Source organism: Perna viridis, chromosome 13 (assembly GCF_037379345.1).
Source record: "Perna viridis isolate PV_CMFRI_1.1 ecotype Kerala chromosome 13, ASM3737934v1, whole genome shotgun sequence".
Classification (NCBI taxonomy): Eukaryota; Metazoa; Mollusca; class Bivalvia; order Mytilida; family Mytilidae; genus Perna; species Perna viridis.
In genome coordinates this window covers 26,442,054-26,467,270 of record NC_142457.1, presented here as the reverse complement: position 1 = coordinate 26,467,270, position 25,217 = coordinate 26,442,054, and the positions used below count along the sequence as shown (strand labels likewise).

At 33.0% G+C, this 25,217-nt stretch overlaps 2 protein-coding genes across 3 annotated transcripts; one reads left to right on the top strand and one right to left on the bottom strand.

Moving 5' to 3' along the window:
* Nucleotides 1-1,615: 1,615 nt before the first annotated feature.
* Nucleotides 1,616-24,337, top strand: LOC148600129 (A disintegrin and metalloproteinase with thrombospondin motifs 3-like). The gene is made up of 17 exons (XM_088559168.1): nt 1,616-1,819; nt 6,422-6,699; nt 7,597-7,692; nt 8,742-8,886; nt 9,424-9,495; nt 10,012-10,096; nt 11,296-11,374; nt 11,727-11,801; nt 13,036-13,187; nt 14,324-14,358; nt 14,848-14,953; nt 15,750-15,914; nt 16,579-16,720; nt 17,935-18,057; nt 18,338-18,389; nt 18,674-18,823; nt 24,210-24,337. The coding sequence occupies exons 1-17, from the start codon at nt 1,729-1,731 to the stop codon at nt 24,305-24,307; spliced, it is 1,944 nt and encodes a 647-aa protein (XP_088415294.1). The 5' UTR covers nt 1,616-1,728; the 3' UTR covers nt 24,308-24,337.
* On the bottom strand, nt 19,067-23,065 carry LOC148600130 (whirlin-like). Of its 2 annotated transcripts, XM_088559432.1 has the most exons (4): nt 22,903-23,065; nt 21,981-22,103; nt 21,401-21,550; nt 19,067-19,690 (listed from the first exon to the last, which is right to left on the bottom strand). In XM_088559432.1, the coding sequence occupies exons 2-4, from the start codon at nt 22,071-22,073 to the stop codon at nt 19,499-19,501; spliced, it is 435 nt and encodes a 144-aa protein (XP_088415558.1). In that variant the 5' UTR covers nt 22,074-22,103; nt 22,903-23,065; the 3' UTR covers nt 19,067-19,498. The 2 variants fall into 2 exon arrangements, with proteins under 2 accessions (XP_088415558.1, XP_088415559.1); XM_088559433.1 differs by lacking the exon at nt 22,903-23,065 and having other exon boundaries at nt 21,981-22,477.
* Nucleotides 24,338-25,217: the final 880 nt, after the last annotated feature.

The following is a 25,217-nucleotide window of genomic DNA, read 5'->3' as shown; positions in this document are numbered from 1 at the left end:
TCATGTAGACTGTATCAATGGACGCAAAAAAAGATAAAGACCGGAAAAATATAGTACCCCTATTCAAAGACCGATTCACGAATTTAGCATCCGCGTAAATTACCCGCTGTACGGTTACAAAAATATTCATATGTTCGACTGATTGGTCTGCATAGATTGGTGAGTCAACACTATCAGAAATAAAAACATATATTGATGCCTTTTACCCATTATTATTTATCGTTTCTGGAAATTATCGAAAGAGGAAGCCTCATCCAGAAATAATTAAAGTTCTACAAGGTGCAATACAAGGATTAAGCACTTTTGAATTTGATATGACTAAAAAAAGCATACATTACTCAAAAAAATATTGTACGTTTCTTCGCGTCAAATTGTCATCCAATATCTAAGTAACTTTGGTGAAATTTAAACATTTTTTCTTTTGACAAGATTAGTTCAACATTATACTTCTTCGAATGGAAATGATAGGTAGTAATCTGTGGTCGATTTAAAAAAAAATCGTAAGTGTAAAATCTGTTGTAAGTTATGACGTCACAATAATTTGATATATTATGGCGTCATAACTTCCGACTAATTTTACACTTCAGATTTTTTTTGTAAAAATGACAGCTGATGTAAATATAATGAGCAAAGTCTAAGAACATCAACCGTTTTGATACAGGAGTCATACATGTCTTCGTAATGTATAATTTGGTTCCCTGGTCAATATAATAAACTACCTCAATATAATAAACTACCCTAGGATCGCTAAAATATAGACTCAGGTCACCAGCGACGGATATGCACAATATGTGAGTAAATTGCCGCTTATGAAATAAAGTAAAACCAAGATAAAATTATCTAAAATAACTTATTTATTGTGCATTTGTATCGAAAGGTAGTCTAAGTAATTTGAAAGAAATATTTAAACGTTGCCTTTTTAAATTTGAAAATTAGAACGTATAAAATAAATAAAATAACGTCATATCCACTCAGCCAATCAAAAAACAGAAGACGTCACTGGTGACCCGGGGTTATCTATGAGAGAAACTTGTGGAACGAAAATATTGCCCGGGCTGCCAGTTTACCTAATGGAAAACTGCGTTTGGGTGATAAGGTACATAAAACAAAAATATTATACCGTGACCTCCACGGATAAACGTTTAGAAAAACAACTGGGTTTTCCCTTCAAAATTGAAACAATAAGTTGCATAATTAACAAGCTCGTAAAACATGAATCATCATTGCCATACTTTGAACTGCACGTCTGCGCTAAAATAACGACATTGGACTTAATTATGGCCGGCAGATAAAAAACGCGGTTACCTATAAAGTCAAGGAAAATTAGTCTTGATCTTCAATATAGGGATACAAAAAATATAATTACAAATGTTGGTTTTGTTATTAAATCTGCATTGATACAGTCCTTTGTGAACACTAAAGTATAACAGAAGCTTAATAGGTGACAAAACAGATTTGCCTGCTTGCAAGATCATATATTACTTTAATTTGAATGAAATATGAATTTGGCGATAAAGAGCTTATTTGTTGACTTTATTATTTTTTTCTAAAGTCTGTCAGACGTTGAACAAATGATTGGATGTTAGATTTGTCCAATTGTGAAATTCTGTTTTACAAACTGTACGTCAAAATCAAATTTTATTTTTTTTTTTACTTTTGATAAAATTATGTAGATAAATTATTACTCAAGGATATTACATTTGAAATATACCTAGGTATTTATTGAAAATGATAATTAGACATTTTTTATGTGTTTGGCTATGGACATTCGTTTCTGCTGTTTATAAATTTCCATCTACAGTGAAATTAAAAAATGAAGGTAAGTAAATGTCAAATGTTTCATTTCATTGCATTGATGTACATTAATTTTAATTAGGTATTTACCACATCGATGGTTTTCTGGTACCGTGGCTTTGATTGCAGGAATCGTGGGTTCGATCTTTGGCTGCTGCATTTGTATTCACTGTTTAACCCACCAGTAAGTTGCATATAGAGATAGAGTCTCGAAGTCAAAAACGTGTGGGTTGACTAGATTGTCTGCAGGCTGTTTCTTCCGATCATAGAATATCTTAACTTGACTTTTGATTAATCAAATCTATACTTCGTTTACATTTCATATTAAATTGAATTTACAGTTAAAGGCTTTTTGTGGTGCGCAAGTCTTAAACACATCAAAATGGTTTATCATACAAAATGTCCTTTATTATAATTGTCATATTTTTTATTTGGAATCCTTTGATCCCGTAAAACTTTTAGGAATGCAAAGTTATGAAACGACATAATGCATAAAAGGACAGAATAGAAAATTAAAACAGAACTTACAGTTGACGTAAATTCAATACTATAAATTAGAAAATTTTTATTTTCGCAATTTTAAAGTGCAGAAGTTTAACGCAAAAATAAAACGTGACATTTATATATTTTCCGAAGCCAATTCCATTCAATTTGACAAACATTCGTGCATTTAAGGGTGTCCAAAGCATATTGATAAAAAAAAAACCTCTGTTGAGATTACTTTCAATAGTTTTAGAAAAGTACATGTACGGATGTATAATATGTGTTAATACCATATTTACCTAAATTGGTAAATCTCTTGTAACATGTACATGTAAATAATCTTAAATTATGTAACATGAATATATAATTACTAGAGGGACAATGTCCGATAAGATTAGGCTTTTCTACGTGTTACTCTATGTTTTAGTATTTGAATTACTTTTGTTCTTGCAGCTTTCCACACAATTATCTTTTCTATATCAGTGGAAGGACACATTTCCCCTCATTTCCCCACCTTTATTTCAGGAAATTTTTTCTCATTCCTTGAACAAACAACGCCAACATGGTGCATACTAAATAACCTGCGGAAAACATAAAATGCATGTGTGAACAACAGGTATTGATCTTTTTCAAATAGACAAGAAAAAATACAGTCATTCCTTGTATTGTACATCTAGCGTCTAAATTAAAGAGTAATCAAGGGAACCAAGGTTATAGCAATAATCAAAAGAATATAATCCAAGGACAAAGACCAGACATGGAAAACAGACATACACAACAAAGAACATAAAGTAACTAAAATCATATATACAAAGTAACAAAAGCAAATGAGCAACTCGGACCCCACTAAACGAGTAAATCAAAAATGTTGGTTACCTCAACTTCTCATTCAAAATTATATTTATGATTTGAAAGAAGTAATTGCTTGACCAATCAGGAAACGTGTTTCCTCTGAATTTACATTTATAACATTAAATAAAGTTATATTTTAATTGAATAAAAATAAAATAAAATTGGTTTAAATACAATAGCATAGGAAAAACAAAATGAAAAACAACAATCCCGTACGACATTTTTTAGGTTGAAATGTGTATTTATATATCTAAAATGTATTGTTTGTATTTCCTCAGCTTTGTCGTCATTCGTATGTTTTATATCAATAGCACAATTATTTTAAGTCCTCAATGATAATTTAGTACAAGGAATGAAATCGTTGTCCATGACAATATACAATTTAAAAATATATTTATGGAGCTAAGATTAAATATTCACTAACAAATTATGCACAAAAATATAACAACCAAAAAAAAATGTCTGAACCGAACCGGGAATAATCTGAGGACCCGTCCAAACCAGACACCTTTTTTAAGTCCCCTTACATCAGTTTAAATATATATTGAACCGTGGTAACCCGGTGTTCGGTTAAAGCATGTACCATTGTATATAAGCTATACATGATTAAAAAAAACCAACACATGGTTTGCTCATTTACTTTTGTTTTGTTTTGTTTTTGTTGGGTTTTTTACGTGTTACATTTGTTATTTCACGTTTTTGTTGTATGTCTGTATTTTTCTTGTCTGGTCGTTACCCCTGAATTATATTCTTCTTATAATAATATTGGTTCCCTCGATTTTTCTTTGAAAAATCTGAAAAAAAACTATGAATGGCTCCAGTTCTCACAGATTTACGAACGACACCAAAAGCATAAGAAAAAACGTAAGAACTTTAGAATTGAAAATCAAGAAAATACCCATTATATTATAACTAAAAGATTTCCCAAGACCTCCATGGTGTATCCGTCAGCACCTTGAGAATCGATTTGTTCAACATGCCAGAGATTTCCTTTCCTCTTTCGTCTACCCCGGACTTGACTTTTTATGAACAACTCGGCTGGAGTTTCTAGAAAAGCAGAAGACGCTTACCCTACCGGTACACTTGGTCCATGCTCCCAGTCTTTAGTGTCAGAGTTGCTAATTACTTTTGTTGCTTTGCACGTATTATTATTATTATTATTGTTATTATTTTGTTTTTGTTTTGTTTTTGTTTTTGTTTTGTTTTTTTGTTTTTGTTTTTGTTTTTTTGTATGTACTTCGTTTTTAGTGTCTGTTTTCCCCTGTCTCGTCTGTGTTCCTGGATCACATTCTTTTGATATCCGCTAGAATCTTACTTCCCATGATTACTCCTTAGATATGAACAGTGTTTGTTTTTGTATAATTTTGGAAAGACATGTTTTCATGTACTTTATACGCTCCAGAAAAACCATCAATATCCGGTTTGTACCTTCATTTTCAGGAGCTGAAAAACAGCATAATGGCTGCTTCATTTGCGTAAGCTTGTATATATGCGATTGAGACCCACACCAGTCTCTGAAAATATTTGCTAGTTTCGATAATTAAATACAAATCGAATCATAGCTTTTCCAAGATAGGGTTGGCCATAATGTTCTGCAGTATAGCACCCGCACGTTTACAAAATTTACCTAATCAATATTTCTCATAATTCACGGGTCATAAAAATTGCGAAACGAAAACGAAACAAAAAGAAACGAAAATAATCGATTAAAGAAAGAATCGAAACGATACAATTCGATAAAATTAACCAAATCGTGATAAAAACATAATTAACGATATAAATCGAACAACAGAACGCATCGGCTACTTTTTATATCATTAGTTTGTATCACGTGGTGTGAAATATCAAATAACTTCCCGTGTAAGAAATAGATAAAGCGGCCAAATCAAAGAGAATAATAGGATAATTAATTGGAAGGAGTGAATAACCAAAATATTATCACGAGTGCCGAAAAACGTATAGATTTATGAGGAACAAATTTTGCTCCGTTAACTTGCTGACCTATTCCTTCACTCTTATGAGGCTGACTTTATAGCTGATCTGATCCGAAAGAACGAATATCGTTTGGCTATATCCTTTAATCTCAGTTTCCGCTATATAGATGAAGTTTTATCTTTAAACAATCCTAATTTCGGGGATTTGATACATCGCATCTACCCAAAAGAACTTGAGATGAAGGATACTATAGACAATGTGAAGTCAGTCTCATATCTTGACCTACACTTAGAAATCGATGGTAAAGGAAAACTATTAACCAAACTTTACAACAAGCGTGATGACTTTTCATTCAAAATTGTCAACTTTCCTTTCATCTGTGGCAACATCCTTTCAGCACCTGTTTATGGAGTGTTCATATCACAACTCGTGAATTATGCCAGAGCTTGCCGAAATTACGTAGACTTTTTTGTATCGCGCAAGAACTGTAACAAATAGGCTTCTGGAACAGGGTTATGTTGCTAAAAGATTGAAGTCATCACTACAGAAGTTTTCTGGTCGTCATCATGAACTCGTGGATCGTTATGGTGTTACCATTTGCACAATGAAAACTGATTTATTCAACAGGTCATAGTTTTCTTATCATCGTTTGCCTACCCCGGACTTGACTTTTTATGAGCAACTCAGCGGGTGTTTCTAGAAAAACAGAGGACGCTTACCCTACCGGTGCACCTGGTCCATGCTCCCAGTTTTTAGTGGAGTCCGAGTTTCTCATTTGCTTTTGTTACTTTGTATGTATGATTTTAGTTACTTTATGTTCTTTGTTGTGTATGTCTGTTTTCCATGTCTGGTCTTTGTCCCTGGATTGCATTCTTTTGATTACTGCTATAACCTTGCTTCCCTTGATTACTCTTTAACGAGTGTGCGGAACTTGTTCCGCGCACGAGTTAAATTTTACTGCGTTCTTGGCATGAGTGATCATGTTTTGATTATCCTATTTATTATAAAGATTTCCTCGATTATTTGTTGCTATTCTCAACATCAATTTTAAATTTTGTGAACGGCGTATTGATTTCAAAGTTATGACGTTTTGGCGGGAGAAAGTCCAAGAGTGAAATTACCGAATTTATTTCACAGTGTGAATTATCCAAATTTATTTCACTGGGAGCATTCGATAAAACATTGCTATCTATATAATAATAAAAGAACATTTTTTCTAGGGATTACATATTATACATGTTCATTATGTTTGAATGATATCTGTTTAGGTAGAAATAATATTATTAACTCTACCTATTTCTATTGTCAAAAAATGCATACAAGTCTAAAATCTGCAGTGGTTTTATTTTCTTTTCAGAATATGTAAAAGTAACAATCACAGAAATAAACAACCGCGTTAAACGACAAGCACGGAGTGGCACAACAACACCAAACCCTCTTCCTCCAAATAATTCGTCCTCAGGGAACTCATTTGGTAGCCGTCTCCTTCCTGATCTCTTACATATAAGCTTTAGGCTCGGAGATAAAGATGTTCACATGGACTTAAAGAAAAGACCTATAAGGAACACTCCCGTACCAATGTATACATCTTTTTCTGATAAATCCCTCCGGCTTCATCATTTATCCTCAATAAAGGTGAGTTTTGTTTGAAACAAAGTGCTTAATATTGTCAAGTCGAAGCATCTAAACGAAAGGACTATTTAGAGACATTAGAATTTAATGGCATTGCCAAGCGTAAAACTGAAAAGGAGACCATACTCAGAGTATATAACGGAATAAAAAACATGTACAAATTAAACCTGAAGATAAAGAAAACGAGACAACACACAATAACTGAACTAGATACCATACAAGCTCCCACAAAAACCTGGAGTGGCATTTGGTGCTTCTAAAGGGTAAGCATATGCTTCTTTGTCAATGGCATCCGTCACATTGCAAATGAGTGAATTCCGCTAAGCTATATGTCCGTTGAATTGTCAGGGCCAGAAGACGTGACATTTAACTTACTGTAAAATCATACAATGTATTTGTCAATGAAATTGTAAGTTCTAATGTATTTTTTGAGGAAAAAATGAGAGGAAAAAGCAATTATGATTGCACAAGTTAAAGTAATTGGCATCAAATAACAACATTCCATTTAGAATATTCCTTATTGGTAAAACTTTGTCTCTTTATGAAAATATTGTTGATCTGTATTCGTTGGTCAAATGATTATTTCCCTATTCTTTTAAGTTCTTTATCAAATACGTTTGACTAAAATCGAGTGATGATTGACCATGTTTAGATAAATACAGAGTGCAGTAGTGGATTTTTGTCGTATCCCATATACGACACGAAATAAAGGAGCATAACTTTGTTTACACAAAAGCGTGATTTTTTAGAGACTGTCCCCTATATACATTTCTTGCCTTGTTTGCTCTGTCTTAAATAATATTTACATAATTTGTGCCAAATAACTATCACTTCAATATATACTGGTTGTAAGTTTTGAAAATTATCTTTGCTACGTAATTATGTTTTTTTCTTCTTCAGCATGTTGGTGCTTACTATGAAGGAGTAAAAAACAATGTTCTTATGCATTTAGAATGTATGTCTAACACAAGCAGCGCCTGTACACATTATAGAATGGTATGTACAATTGTAATACCTTTTTCATTTAAGAAATAAATCATTGAAACTCGTTTTTATCTCTGTTAATTACCACGGGTTGGCCATTTATGTCTTACCCCGATCGATAGAAAGGGGTTGAATAACGACATAAATTGCCAGCCCGTGATAAAACAATGATAAAATTGAATTTCCGTAATTTATTTCGATTCTAATAGGACTAGTTTCTTCATATATTTTTTCTTGAAGGAACCTAAGGACTATTCATCTTTTTTTTTTGAACTCCTGAGATTAGGGTTTGTATTTGTTTTATTTTGTTACATTGGTTTTTGTTGATGTGCTCTTGTATTCTTTTTTTCCTTTTTTTTAATTTTGTTTTTTCTTCTTTTTTTGTGTGTGTTTGTTTGTTTGTTTGTTTGTTTTTGTGTGTTATATTATAGTTCTTTTGTGCTGTAATGTCTGTTTTTTTCGTATGTTGTCTTCATGGTGTTCCGGGCGTTATCGTTTTTTTAGGGCTGTCCCTCCTTTGTACCTCTGATATCGCTATTCTTCGACTGCTTGCTTTGCTTTTTGACAAAAATCCCTGCCGAGCAATTGATTTTCATTTTAAATGCTGTAAAATGAAAGGTAACGTTCAAGTAAGGCCAGACATCTAAATACTATTTACAGCATGCATGTACCTACAATCCAGATACAGAAATCCCTACCGTACCAAAGTTATTTGGGCAAAAGTCTACAAGGGGGCCTAGGGTTAGATAACAATCGTCCAATTACAATTGTCATTTTGTTTTTGTTTACTGTTTTAATTTTGTTTGTTTGGATTTTGTTTGTTTTCGTTTGATTGGTGGCATTATCTTAATGGTTGAAAGCCAATGGTTAAATGCTTGGCATATAAAAATTGTGTTTTGTAATTTTCCCTATGGCTGATGGTGTTTTCTCCAGGATTGTACTAGGCGTATCTTGATAATTATTTCAATGGCGTTTCGTCAAGCTTCAAGAGTATGCCATTACATACAATTCTGATTCAGCTATCTTATCTTTTTTTAATATTTATCGTTTGTATTTTACAGTTTGGAACATTTGAACATGATTCTGACCAGCACTTTATAGAACCTTCAATTTTGCCCTCAGATCTAGGTGATGATTGTTTATTCCATCGTGTAGGCCAACCGGATAATATTGAACCCTTTAAAGAAATCCTTAACATCACTAAAGGTATGCGACACGTTCGAATGATTTGCAAGAGTTGTGTCCTTTACCCTAGGATTACCTTCTAAAGGGACTGAATTTTTAGCCAAATTGGTTTGTCGCTGGCCTGTCGCATGTGATCGACCGTCCTTTGTTTTACCCTTGATGGCAAAGGTATAAGTGTTAAATCCCGCTACATGTATGAAAATACCATTGTACATGTCTATGCGAGACTTTGTTAATAAGTCTATGAAAAATACGTTCACTACTATCCATTACTTTCTGTGGATTGCTTTTCACTGCTTTGTCTTCAATACATAAACATGACCTCCTGAAACCACTGAATGATTGAATCGTGTACGTGTTACGACTTAACAATTTAACTCGCACTCATAAACTCATAACAAAATATCTAAGCTTGTTCAATTTAATAATAAAAAGGAATTGAGATGTTCGAAAGACGTTAAAACAAGTTATCCACAATTAGCCACTTTTAATGTATAGACATTTTGACAGTATGTGATATTTACCTTTCAAGCTACAAATATTGAGTTGTCATTTTAGCAAATAATGTAAATACACCACCAAGCAACAAATCTTCGCCAGGAAAGAAAAACAAGAGGAGCAGGAAATTTAGTAAGTAAATTCGATATCGACAGCACAAGGCGTGAATTTCACTAGAAAGGTCATAAGTCTAACATTGATCGCACGCTATGGCCTAATAATACCATTTGTATTGGGACTTCATTACTTAAGATAAAATTTACACTAATAAAGAAGAGTGTTAAATTCAAATATAAGCGAGGAAAACTGCGGGGTTTTTAAAAAAACTTGCTTACATACCATGCTCTATTTCCACTTTGCTTGTTCTGTATCGTGACATAATGAAAAAGATGCATGGTGTTTTGGAAATTAAAACAAGATTAGATTATTCTTCATGTATTTAAAACAAACATAAATAACCCCGGACTTTTAATATCTAGAAAAAATGTTCTCCAACTTTTAATTCATACATTAGTCACTCTCACTTAATTAATGATCACCCGTTTGGTAATTTGACCTAATATGGAAGAATGCAAAAAGTAAATTCTTTCAACTATGGTCAAATATGGACTTTCTATTTCGAATACAACTGTATTCTTAATGTTTAAGGGAAAGGTAAAGCAAGAAGAAAAAGGGCAACAGGGACATATATAGTGGAAATCTTTATTATTATAGATAAAACTATCTATGATTTGTAAGTATGTGTAATAGTCCATGTTTACACCGTGTATATTAATAGAGGAATTCTTCACTGTGTCTTGTGTCTGGTTAAGTAGCTGTCTTTGTAAGAATCATGCAAAATCTGAAAAATATGATACACCCTAAAAAGGCTACATGTTTTTATTTTTGTAATTAAGTTGTTTTATGGGTCTACACTATGAAATGTGTAATTATTCATTCAAATCTGTCTGCTTTTAGGAGATAATCAACACTGAATATCCAGTAGATTCGATTGTATTTGAGCGTCATTTACAGAGTTATCTCCCTTAATTTTGAAATCTACAGTGCATTCTATAAAATTTTTATCTCCTAAGAGCACGGGTTATATGAAAAACCACATGTTATTTTCTGTTTACTATGACATTTCCATACCTTTTTACCCATGAATCACATTTTGCATGATCCTTAGCTGGAGTTCTACTTAACTATTCTTACTTATAGTAATCAATTGGACAAAGGTTCGAGCAAAAATCAAAATGAATATCATTCAAAAATAAAGACCAGAAAACAGACAAACACAACAAAGAAAATGAAATACTCAAAATAATACACACAAATAAAAAAAGCAATTCGGACTCCTCTGATAATTGGGAGCATGGTCCAGGTGTACCGGTAGGGTGAGCGAGTTGCTCATAAAATGTAAAATACGGGGTAGACGAAAGAGGCTCAGTTTTTTCAGTATCACGTTTGTATTATTGTCTAAACTCACGGTAATTTATATTTTCTAATGGAATACCGTGTTTTCTTGTTGATGTTATATTAAACAGGAAACAAAGTGCTACGCGTTTTATATTTTTATTATATGTCTTTTACTTTAATTCCTCAAAACATGAGTAAGTCGCCAGTGCTTTAGAATGGAAAATCCTAAAAAGCAAATTAAAAAAAACTAAATGATTTATGCATAAAATCTTTACACAGTATTTTGTTTAAACCACTGAAAACTATATATCGCAGTATACATTTTTTTTAAACAAGTACTGCAGAGATTTCTCCCAGATTATTTTGAATGTACCTAACCTAAAATATAATACGAAATAAAGTTAGGTGTAAATCACTCCCTCCTTGATTGTTAGATAGAAATATACTCAATAGCAAATTACTATATATATATTTTATTGTAATAAACCTATCTTACTAATACCAAACCTGAATTTGTAAAAAAAAATATTTCAGTTGGAAAAAAGAAGAGAGAAACAGTGATAACATGGCCATGCTAAGAATCAGACAATACTACACGTTCTTAATGTTTGGGGTAACTATTTTTGTTTATTTGTAAAATAAATGTAACAAATTAAATAATTAGCGTACCAACCTATTCATGAATTGGGCATGATTCATTATATCAGTCATCATCCCAAAGAATGAGAAAACTCCGGATCTATTGTTAAAATACATTAAGTGCACATCAGGGACGCTATTCATTCACTACAGATGAGGGACGAGGAATAATGCTGAATCATTATCAACCTCACATTAGATTTCAAGCTGCTCCACAAAATCAAAGATCTTTGACTAAACGAAATTTCTGACAAGCTATATAAATTGATTCAAACGGAAAACGAAGCATCGTAACTGTACACAACTAAGTTTATTTCATTGTTCAGGTAGATTTCAGATTCCGAAACATGAGAGCTGTTTATAGGATGAGAATAAACCTAGTAGGGATATATATAGCAAAGGTATGGTGACTTTAACTTTATTTAGGTCTTTATATGTTCACTTGTTTATTGTTAGTATCTTCTGTCAAGCTCCACTCAGCGGCAGACTTTCTTTTTTCCTCTCACTAACCGCTGCAGACAGGCCTTTCGAAATTATCGGACGTTGTTCAATTTAAACGTCGTTTGACAATCAGATAACTTTCTTAACTTTCTGAGAGGGCTGGCTGCAGCGTCTAGAGAAAATTTCGAACGTCAGACGCTGTCCGGAACTTAATCTGTAATGTTTTGAGTAATGGTTCAACCTATTTTGAGTGGTGACAGTTTGATATTTGTGTCGAAATATACCGGAAATAATGAACCATAATGGAAGCGGGAGGTTTACCTTGCTATAAAACGTGGTCTAACCCACCTTTGATATGAAATGCCTAACCATGTCAGGACCATCCCGGTGGTTTTCAAATTTTCGGGTTTTTTGCCATGCTATTGCCATTTGTTACAGATTCTCCTTTATCAATAAAAATATCAAAAATAAAAATATGTAGGTTTTTTTACCCATGAATCACATTTTGCATGATTCTTAGCTGGAGTGTTATTTAACTACTGCCTAGATTTGATCAGTTTGGTATTTTCTTTCTGTAAAACTAAAGCAATATCAACAAGAAAATATGGTCGAAACAAAAAGAAATGTCAGAAACAAGAAAAAAAACAAGGAAGCTAAAATGATAAGCTTCACCACCTTGAACAAAAACTAATGGAACAGACATCCTTTAAGTATATCGAGTTTCTACAAAAAACGCCTTCGAGAAAACAAGCTACACATTCAGTATCAATACAACCTTTAAATGCATAAACACTAGATCATGTGTACAATGTTAAAATGTGAATTTTTTTACTTCTTTTCTTCTGTAGTAGTATATAACCGATGATTGAAGTCATGATTGAAGTTTGGTAATGCCAAAATTGACTAATTTGCACCAACGAATTATCGACCTTAAAAAATGTCAGCTCTGTAACATAGCCTTTAAGCAACTTTATATATTGTGAAAGTACTTTAATTCGTGGATACCAGCTTTCGTGGAAAGTCAGGACCATTGCGGTACCAGCTTCTCCAATGATGTAATATCTGCCAAATTTATTTTGAACTTGACTTGATTATAAATCGGTAATTTTGTTGTTACCCTTATCATCTAAGAAAACCATAAAAAATAGGTACCCTATTAACAATAATACTTTCACAATAATTATTTTCTTTTAGTCAAATACAGATCTTACATTCATAAACAAATATAGACGTTGTAGTGGTGGGCGTCGATGTAAACTGGACGCCAATCGTGCTCTGTCAGACATGAGAGGTTGGATAATTACGAAACGGATACCAAAACATGATCATATAATGGCTTTTACTAGGTAAGGTTCATATCTTAATTATTGTAACAATTGGCAATGATTTGACCGCTATCTGTTTTCGCGATTTTTTTTCAGAGCTTGCTAAGAACATCGCTGACTTTTTGTACCGTGCTCGAATACTCACAATTACGCTTCTTGAACAGATTTGTTTTGCTTCAAGATTAAATTTTATTGTCGTCAACATGAACTCGTGGATCGTTATGGTGAATCCGCTTACTGTAACGATGCACCTGGTCCATGCTTCCAGTTCTTTGTGAATTGCTTGTTGTTTATTTACACTTGTTCATTTATACATGCTAATTTGGTTGTTTCATGTTCTTCGTTTTGTGTGTCTGTTTTTCTTGTCAAGTCCTTATTTATCGATTGTAGCCGTTTGATTACCGTTCGAATCCTAGTTCCCTTGATTCCCTTTCACCTTCCCTAGTTCCCTTGATTCCCTTTCACCTTTCTAGTTCCCTTGATTCCCTTTCACCTTCCCTAGTTCCCTTGATTCCCTTTCACCCTAGTTTCCTATGAAAATACTCTTGACAACTTAATTTTCCAGTTAAAAAAACTTACCAAGAAAATTCTATTTCACAATGAAAATTCAACCAATGTTCTATGAAAATTACAGAATGAAAGATGAAATTCAGAAAAATATATCAGAATAATTCTGATATGCTGACACTACTTGTTTCCTCGAAAACTAAGAGAACTGCTTCAGTGCAAATTGGGGATGAATTTATAACTTCCATAAATTACCCCACCCCCACTCACCCCAACCTCCCCTTCTTTCTCCTTCAATATTATTAAATGAAAAAAAATACTGTAAAGGTACTATTAATCGTGGGTATACATTTTCTTTGTAAGTCAAAATGTTATTTCATCAATGATTCTTGATTTTGGGATTTCAATTCTTTTAAATTGCAGTATGTGGTTTGACCAAATCGCGAAAAATGGTACCCAACTAACAACATTTCAACCACAGTAAGTTCACTGACGACAGGACAAAGATGTTCAATATTGCATTGCTTTCACATTTCCAAAATGAAGTTACGCGCTATTTTATTGTATTATTAGGTTAACATTCATATATTGTATTTATTTATTTCTCTTCAAAAAGCTAAGCATATTACATTTGTTGTATTTTTTTTCAGAGATGAAATGTTAAGTGGGTATGGGGACACTTCAGGTAAGTTTTCGAAGCGTGTTAAGTGCAACAGACCAAACAAAAGGGGGACAACTCAAATATTCACACATTTATATAATTCTGAATACTTTATTGTATATGTACCTTAAATTGAATACTTCTGTTTCTTTTCAAGTACATTCATGCATGAACGCATTAAAACGAATTAATTTAACACATTAACCTATCGTATTTGCTCCATTTTAAGAAATTTCGTTAGGATATTAGATTTATACTGTAATCGAATATTTTTTAGATTAACTGTAACGCAATCTCATTATGGCTAAACAAATTAAATGGCGAAATCGCAATGATTTATGCACGCAATAATTTCTGATTTTTCAGTAAGATACAGATAAATAGTCGTGAATAATATCAAAACGTTTGCATATTTATTTACTTTGTCATAGTTGTATTTGAATGTGTTAAATCGTACACAACAGCGTCCAGTTCAGAAATTAATCTAAGTAATCATTTTGATTAAATTTCCAGGTACAGCCTATGTTAACTCCATGTGTACATCACGGTCAACGTCCATTGTGGAGGATCAGTTTGACTTTATTGCAGCTACCATTGCTGCCCATGAGATAGGGCATTCGTATGTAAATATAGAAATTTCATTCGTTTAATGGCATTCGGAATTGATATTCATAGATTCTTTGATGTGTAATCAAGGAAATCGAGATTCAAACGGATATCAAAAGAATATATTCTAAGCATAAAGATAAGACAAGGAAAACATACACACACAACAAACAACATGGAATTATCAAAATAGCACAAAAAACGAAAGTAACTGAGCGACCTGAACTATACTAAATCCTGAAGGTATGGACCAGGTGCACCGGTAGGTTAAGCAATACATTGGTAACATATGGATGCTTGTTTGTTCATTACCTTCCTAGTGCGGTTTGTTTACCATTGAGGATGATAAACCGCATTATAACACTTGGTGCTCTATACAAACCTGCGATATTAACATTTTCCTGTTCAAAATTGTTTATAGTATATTTAACGAGCTATAATTCCCATTACATTTCAGCTCGTGATGATTTACATGCCTACCAAATGCCTTTTGATGTTTGTATAAAAGTGAATTGTTCGGATTATCCCTTACAGACATTAAAGCGTCTTTCTGCTTGTACTTAGTGTTTTGTTCCAATCCGCTGGTTATTTTACTTTCGCTGTTTTGCTGTGTTGTTGTTTTTGTGGGTTTTTTAGTTGTTTTGTTTTGTTTTTGTTTTTATTATATTTTTTTTGTTTTAATGTTTGTTTATTTTTGTTTGATAGTTTTGTTACTTTTATTTTGTTGTTTTAAGGGTTGCGTCTTTTCGACGTGTATTTTGGCGGTGCTTTTGGTTGCTTAATATTTATTTGTGATACTGTCTGTTTAGATTAGGAGCTGTGCATGATGGAGACAATAACCGTTGTTCACGTAGTCCAGGGTATATCATGGTATCTGTAAACCAAGCCATGAGAAGACCATATCATAGAAGTCCCTGGGAATTTTCTAAGTGTTCTGTAGAGGAAATTGGATTGATACTTGATGACCTGGATAGGTAAATACTTCAAATTGTGATTGGATCTCTCCTCTGTTGAAGACATATTTTTAGGTTAAAGGTTTACAACAATAAAACCATGAGTATAATATTATATAAAAATATGTTACCGACAGACGGTAATGGGGATCAAATACGTGGAAAATGAGCAACAATTTTACCTAAAATATTTTCTTAATTGGATTTTTGTGCATATGTTAGAACTTATTGTGAAAATACAATTGGTACAGGATGGCAGTGAAATGCTAACACCGCTGCTGAATTGTACTGCTGCAATATCTAAACTTTCTGCCCAAAACAAACCTACATTTTCTGCTCTGTGAGAATTTTATTTTATGTGAGATTGTATTTTTATTAAGTTAGGTGGAAACTAGAGATGAAAGTAAGAATACAAACCATGGATTGAACAATTATATGCTCGTCGCTTTTTTAATCTAAAGAAAACTTGCTTATTGCAAAATAACTTTTGTAGCTTATGAACATGGACATTGTATATTTTAACACGCGATAAGCGTGCAATATATTCGCAAAATTGCACTTTTGCAAATGTAGCTTCAAATTTATGAAGTCATTGAGAAAGGATATTCTTTTACTTTGCTATACAGTAAAATGACAATTGCCCGAAATTTCGAGAATAAGATAATTCTAATCTGAATTCTAACAGAAGTAAAAGACCAAACTGCCTTCGACGAAGACATCCTAACGCCAGGTCTTACAACATAGGTTCGGAGACCAGGTTGGGCCAGACTTTTAACGTTGATAAACAATGTGAACTTATGCAAGGTCCACGATCCAAAGCTTGTAGAGTAAGTAGAATCAATTGTTTGGAAAAAATGATTTTAAAGTACGTTATTTATATTTACGGAAGTATGTGTTTTACGAGAATATGTGTTTTTTTTTTCACGAAAATGTGTGGGCTTTATACGTTTGTTTGTTTGTTGGGGTTTAACGTCCGAGCAGCAATATTTCAGCTATATTCAGACGGTGAACATGAAATTGATGATAAAATGAAAAAGGGATGGGACAACCCCAGCATATAACACGCCAGGGGTACCCCATTCCACCACCTGGGGCACACCTCACAGTTGCTCTGTGGGCAAAGCGCCCTAGCCCCCGGCTAGTGTTCTGAGCACTATTTAGTCGCCTTTTACGACAAGCTTAGCGCTGCTGCAGGCCTATTCTTTTAACACCCGGACCTGCACGGGGCGGGCTTTATACGAGAAATATTTGAGTTTTCAAAGATTTTGTGGACTCATGCAAAGACCGTGATCCGAAGCTTGTAGAGTAAGTAGAATACAACGTTTGGGCGAATATGAGATTTTTAAGGACGCTATTAATCTGTACGGAACAATGTTTTTTTTTACTAGAATACAAAAAATCGGTCAAACAACGCTTAGAAAGCCTAGCATACAATAGATTTCGTGACATTCAAATGATCGGCACTTTTGTAGAATTTTTATGTTAGTCTTTAAAAAATGAGACAGGAGGTGATTCATGCATGTCAAAAACCCATCTTAATTTTTAATAAGAATCAGTTACAGACCACATAATCAGTCTTAGTTTTTCTTTGGGTGTTTGCGCTTTTGAGATAAAATGTATATAGAATGTACATGAAACTAGAAATTTGGAAGAGTTATCGTACTTGATTTGCTTGATTTAGTTGATTTTACTGTGCGATGAATGTATGGTTTTCTCAAAAGTGCAGATTTGAAGACAGAAATGTCTTTTATAACCTAAAAACACAGCATCTGGAGACCGATGAAGTATTGTTTATAGGGTATTGTAAACCATGAAACATCTGTATCATAGGCAGCGTCTGATTTTTATAGTGACTTAAAAAAATTGTTATAAAAGGGCTATCAGCCCATTCCTTTCTGCTGTTGTGCATTCTTTTCCTTTTTGTAGATACCATGTTGCCCACTTGTTGTATTTCAGTTGGATTGTTTTTCAACTGGGATAGTTCTGTCAGTTTTCCTTCAAAATCTATGGTCACGACTGTCAATTTATATGTTGTATTTAGGATTTCCTTGTTAATACGGAAGAAGTCTGTACAGGGCTCTGGTGTCGATCAACAACAACATCCAGAGGAGAAGTCTGTATAATGTCCTTACCGGCCGAGGGAACATCATGCGGTCATAATAAGGTATATTTTGCATTATTTCTGTCTATGTATTTTGAATTTGCGAATAATCTGTCAAAACACACAATTGACTGCGATATGATTTTTGACGACATATTGAAAAGTATTTCATTACATAAAAAAAATTACAATTTTTTTATGCTCGCAAATCATAATTTTTACTTTCTCTTATTCGTATGTGTTTCTGTGTGATATTCACTCTTCAAACAAAGAAAACAAACAAACAAAGCTTTGAATAAACCGATATACCTTTAAAAAAAAGAGTTTTTTTTTAATATTTCAGTGGTGCGTTGGTTATGAGTGTCGGTTCGACTCCCGGGCTCCAAGAATAAACGGTAGTGTAGATACGCTATACAGTCTCATATACAGTCTTATATTCAAATATACTGCTGTATTTTAATTCTTTAAATTAAACTTGAACTAACAACGTCGACATTTTCGAAAAATAAATAAACGAAATTGCGTTGAACTCCCGCCGATCAAATCTATTATGCTACAATTTGAGAAAAAAACTGGAAACACACTGTTTACTAATTTTAGAATTATATTTGTTTGAAGCATTTAAATATATAAGAAATCGCAATCGTTAATATTTCATTCAACTTCAAAATCTTTACAGCTGGGTGTATATTTGGCGATAGACCTGGAACTATACTAAGAGGACAGACATGTTCTAACTTGATAAGACGTGAGCCCTGGCAATGTTACAGTCGTTCTATCAGAAAGAATTGTTGTGAATCATGTTACCGAATCAAAACAAGGATTAAAAGTGAGTATCATACGTACTGTGAATTATTACTTACCTTCTAAGTCTTTACATTAAATTGCTGTCTTTGTTTAAAACGATGCAAAACCTGGCGCGGGTTTATAGGGGTGAACTGGGTGTACGCCCCAACCCATACAATTGGGAACCTTTTTGTACATGAATCTTGATTCTAGCTACATGTATCTGTCGACATTTTGGATGTACTTACACATGTAATAGTAATATAGCTGCTATATATGTTGTATCTATGGTTTTCTGGAAGAGTTATTGTTGTAGTACAAACAACACAAAACTATTTGGTATTAACTTCAAAGCACGTTTATTCGAAACCACAACATTTTTTCATGATTTCCAACAGTATTATTGGTCACCTGTCCATAAAATGCATTACATAGTTTTATGTAATGCATTATATGGACAGTTTTATTACTCATTACTTCAACATTACGTTAAACTGGACCAAATTACATATTATACATTCAGATTACCTTGGACCAGTCTAAAATCGAGCGAGGTATGCTTTAAAATGGCCATTTCCCTCTGGTACAACAATAACTAAGGTTAATGTGGATTTATATATTTCGTGTTTTCTTTCCTTGTTCAGTAAACAATGCAATGTTGAATAGTAGAAGACCTCTGTGAACAGTTTAAGGAGGTAAAAAAAAACATGGAAAAAAGCTAGCATGGTTCCTCTGTATTACTACTTGTAACCACAAGTTCCATAGAATGTGTATTACTAGCTGAGATGAATTCTTTTGCAATAAGGTTAGCAGTTTGTTCGTGAGTCAGTGATATGGTTGACTGTCCGTTAATCTCTAGAATTCTATGTCCGCATTTAATTAATCCGGAGGCGAAAGCAGATCCACCTGGCTACAAAAAAAAATTATTGCAAAGGGATCCTAAGACAAAAGTAATTAAAAGTCGTTATTCCTCGCAATCATATTTTATTAGACCTATCAATTGTTCCATTCAGTCACTGCATGTAGTATCTAACAACGCTCCATTCTACTTTCCGTTCTCATAATTAACCTTTCTGATCAGCCAATCGGAGTTCATCCTTCATGAATTTGAAAGTATCATTGAAGGGGAAAATCCGATGATTCCGAAAAGGTTTTCTGAACAGGAAGTAGTACAGAGTGTTGTTACATGCAGTGACTAAATAAAACAATTGATAGGTATAATTTTAAGTATAGTGTTAATCCTTGGTGCATATGTCCAATTGGGCGCATTCGTTTTTTTTTTTTTTTTTTTTTTTTTTATTTGGGGGTTCAAAAAAAAAGTTAAACTTTGCTATGAAATAAACATGTGTGAATATGTGTTGAATTTCTGTTCTATTTGTCAATCACTGCAAACTAATATAATGCATAGTATATGCCCAATTTAACTAACTATACCTAAAAGTTATATATAAATACAAACGTCTCCGAATGTGACGATTAACTGGCCGAGTGGTCTAGGGCGCTGGACTTAGTGCAGGTAATGTTGCCATAGATGTCACAGCGGTACGAGTTCGAGTCCCGCGGAGGGAACAACCAAAAAATTTGTATCGCAAATTTCACAGTTCTAACATCGTTGGGAATTTTTCAGACATATATATATAACTTGCAGTGTTTTACTCTGGGTAAATACATTTCAGTAATTCACATTGTGATACTTTCTCCTATCAAAATGACTATCAATCCGCCGAACATAAAACTTGATGTTGGTATTTACAGTTGATTATCGATAATATCTTTTTTTTTAAATATGATTATCAATTGGTATTCGTGGATAACCAAAATATAATAACTCGTGCCAAGAACGCTTGAAGATTTAACTTATAAGTGCATTTTTCGATACTAGTGATCATTTTTTCGTTATTCACTCTTTCCAATTAATTATCACAGTATTCATTTGTATAAATGTTGGAAAATTGTATTTATATCGTGCAAAATTTGGAAAAATGAGTAAATAATAGCCTGGGAACCTCTGATCCCTCTTTAACCCCTTCCCTTTTCACAGTTTCTGAATCCATTACTGGTAATAGAACATGAAAAAAAAAACGATAAAATGCATGCCTGAAAATGGATTAAAAGTCACGCAAATGAATTCCTTTGAAGCTGATAGTTGCGGTAAAGGTTCCGGTTTAGAAATGGACAGTCATGCAAATATATAAAACGCAGTCGTAAAATGCTTTTAAAGAGGTTGTCCATGTAAACATCAGGCAGATCATTTGATATAGGTGGCACATGGTAAATTCTATCCCACTGAATTTTTGTTCCAATGTGGTTCATATATCATTTGTATGTCAAATAGTATAAAGATTGTTTTAAATTGAGAATAGATAGCTGTGAAAATGATTTCAAAGTTCCCCAACAAAGCAACCAAATTTGGCTCAAATTTAAGAGTTATCTCCCGTTCTTCAATGAATATCAATGATTTCCAAGTAATTGATTTCTATTTAATAAAAAAAAAAACAACATTCAACAAACAAGAAAGGATACATTTGAAATACAAAATGGAAGATTTTTTTAAAACACAATTTACAATGTGCCACCTACTGCCTGGTTTTTGCATGGACTCCCTCTTAAATCTATATACCTGTATATGAACTACTGTCGGGTGTTTTATATTGGTATCGAATCCGCCTTGTATTGCTATCCCCAATGTTGGCTTCGTTTTGTAAATAGCCACAATCTCCACTGGTAATGCTTTGTATTTATTCTTTAAATCTTTCATCTTTATTTCTCTCTATAAATAAAATGCATGTATTTTATTCATATCTAAATTTAAAAAAAGCCGTAATAATAAGCACAAAAATATGTTTTGTTTTTTTTTTTTTCTAATAGAACTGCAATAATATATACGCCTCATCTTTGTAAATCATGAGCCCATTCCCATCTCATAAATGTTCTGGATGGAGCCAATATTGTCTTCCTCAGACATTTTTGTGGTTTCTGATCAAACAAAGCGATTTGAATTCGTTAATGTATTGATGCAAACAATGTTTAAACTGTAAGAACGACAAAAGCATTAAATTTGTCATATGGTCAGGTTTTGTTTAAAATGCACCAGAACAACCATCATAAATAAAGCAGTTTTAACCCAAGACATTGAAAGTTGAGAAAAATGAAGATCGGTTAAATCATCAAACAGGAAAAGAAAATATCAACATACTAACCTCTTTCTTGGAATTCAAGATTGCTAAATCAACAAATGAGTATATCTGTGGTCGGGGTATTTTGACAGGTTTTAGCTCTAGACAACCGTCCATGTTGCTCCACTATTTCTCCAAACATGAAATCTGGAGAATGAAATTTATATAAAGAAATATGTCCCACTTCACGCTGGAATCAAAATTACCTAACCAGATATCGCATTTCAAAACTCTCTAACATAACACTAACAAAAAATTATTATTACGGTAAAATGCTTGTTAATTTGGTTTTCTTTACAATATGTAATGTTGCTATGGTAACGAATTTATGATGTATTGATCCGAATGTATCTCATATATAGGTAAAATGTAGAAAATGAACAGATACTTGTTTATTTTATGCTCTTGACAGGTAAAAATCAATGCATTGATTATGTCCATAGTTCTGATATATTTCATGACAAGATATTGGTGTCTGCTCATTTGTTGTTAACGCTCATTCAAGATCCATATACATATAAATTATTTTTTTCAGCATGCAAAATAATTGCGAGTGAAATGAGTTATATTTATGGTTTGTAAACTGGATAAGGTCGTCACATTCTATGGCAAATTATCATGATGGAGACCTTTTTAATATAAAAATCAGATATTTTTTCTTCGATAATACATTTTTAAAAAAAGTCGGATTGTAGGAAAATATATTCATGGCACTATACAATTATAGGGTTAAGAAGAAACCGATAATCTACATCAATTAAGAAAACATGTAATACAAATTTAAAACAGATAACTTTTAAAAAGGCTGAGAAAATTGCATACCTTGAAGTTCGTCGCGTAAAAATCTGGGTCACGGTATGAAGAAAACATTTCATATGCAATAAAAAAACAATGTGGCGCAAAACAGAACCGAAATATTAAGGGAGAACTTCAGATAAATGCATACCTTCCTTAAACACCTGAAGCCTCCTGGGTCAACCCAAACAATTGTATTTCCATACTCAAAACATACTGCAAACAGAAAACAAGATGGTAAAGTATCACTTGTTAAATATTGTCTTGTTTACTTGTGGGATAAAATTATATCAGAATTGTAATAAGGTATTCCATTTATTTCAGTCCAAGCGTTGTTTCAACAAAGAAATAAATAATTAAACAAAATCAGACATCACGGTGAAGCAATTCAATGTATGCTTTGTACCATTTAAAATTCATGAAAATGAACAAGGGATTTACCTGTAACACTTATTGTTGTACATCTAATGGGGTGTTCATAAATTGTCTTTCTAAGTAGCAGTCTTTGTAAAAATCGTGCAAAAACTGTAAATGTGAATATGCTCCTTAAAAATGGCTGCATATTTTTATTTTTGTTATTAATTTGCTTTATAGGAATATATGATGAAATGTGTAATCATCCATACCAATATGTCTGCTCTTATGAGATAATCCACATCGAAAATCCAATAGTTTCTATGGTATTTTAGTGACATTAACAGAGTTATCTCCCTTAATTTTAAATTCTACAATACATTATAATTTTTATCTTCTATGAACAAGGGATATATGAAAAGCCACATGCTACTTTCTGTTTTACAATGTATATGACATTTTTAAAAGCATATCAAAAATAAAAGTACGTCGGCTTTCCAACAATGAATCAGATTTTGCATGATTCTTATGTGGAGTGCTAGATAATTACAATCATCATACTTTCTACAATCGTACAAGCTGGAAGGAACTAAGAATAAAGTACATTTTTAAAAGAGGATAAATATTGTTTTATCTAAGCTTTTTATCACAATTTTTTTACACATCGTCATATTTTAAAAACATAATTTCTTAGTACCTTTCAAATTTATTATTCAGCTTGAACATGTTGCTTCCTGCTACCCTACCTGCCCTAAACATTTTATTGCAATTTTGGCTTAAACACGGTTAAAGTCTATATTGTTTCCCTATTAACTCAATGTAAATTGTTTTTGAAAAATAAATTAATTTCCTTACAAACCTGCCCTATTTTTTGTCTTGCTGGTCGCAGAAAACAAGACTATTTTTGATTTTTTTTTTTTTGGCCTTAGGTGAAAAAAGAAAAACGAACATTTATATTAATAAGAATGCCTTTATCATTAGGAACTAATTTTCTGTGTCTATTTTCTTTTACGTTTCTTGCAATGTCCACTGACTTATGGTTCTATGTTTTCACTGAAACTGGGATTGCCTTTGGTTGAACTAAAAGAAAATCTTTTTTTTCAGATTGCGAGTACGGTGATAAAAGTCCCGATTGTCCTATGGCTAAAAGATTGGGACGGTGTTCACGGTACAGGAGCCAATGTTGTAAATCCTGTAGATGATATTTCAATAAACTAATGCCTTTGTACGTATACAGTGTTCCAATTTGATCTCTCGACCTTGACTCGATCGATATTGATCCAGTTCTATATCCCGTAACATTATGCTTAAATGTAATATCGCCCTGTGTACATTGTTTTAATGTGATCTCTCTAGGCCTGCACTCTCGATCGATATTGTTACTTCTATGCACGATGCTTTATTCGTTAATTGTTCAATTTTATATCAGTCTGGATTGGAGATTATTATGTTTATTTTGTATAAATATCCGTTTATTTGTTTATGACCAGTACATTATGCTTGTTTGCTTCAGCTGATCTCTCTCGTTCTGGCGTCGATTTCACAAAAAGTGTAAGTGTAAAGTTGATCGAAAGTAATAACGTCACAACTCAAAATAGTATACAGCAAAAAACATAAAATAACCAAAATAGTACGTACCGAGCAACATGAACAACTCGGGCGCCACTGAAAACTGGGAGCATTGACCAGATGCGCCGATAGAGTAAGCGTCCTGTACTTTTCTAGAAAAACCCACCGAGCTGCTCATAAATAGTCGAGTCCGGAGTAGACGAAAAAGGAAGAAAACTAGGACACGTTCAACAAATCGGTTCTTATGGTGCAGATAGATACACCGTAAAAGCTGCAAAATCGGGGTTCGGGAAGCCATTTATATTCTAATCATTTAATGTTAAATGTTATGAACTTTTTGAATAAAATATAACAAGAATGGGCACGGTGGACATGTCAACGAGAAAACACCCCACTGGAATGAAAAATGTCAGCTCAAGCATCTCTGTCTAGAGTTGCTACAAGACTAAGTACCTCTTTACATTATGCGAAATAAATTTCGTCTATTCTTAAATGTAAGTGGAAGGTTTTTAGCATTTAGCAAGTCTACCTTGATTTATGATG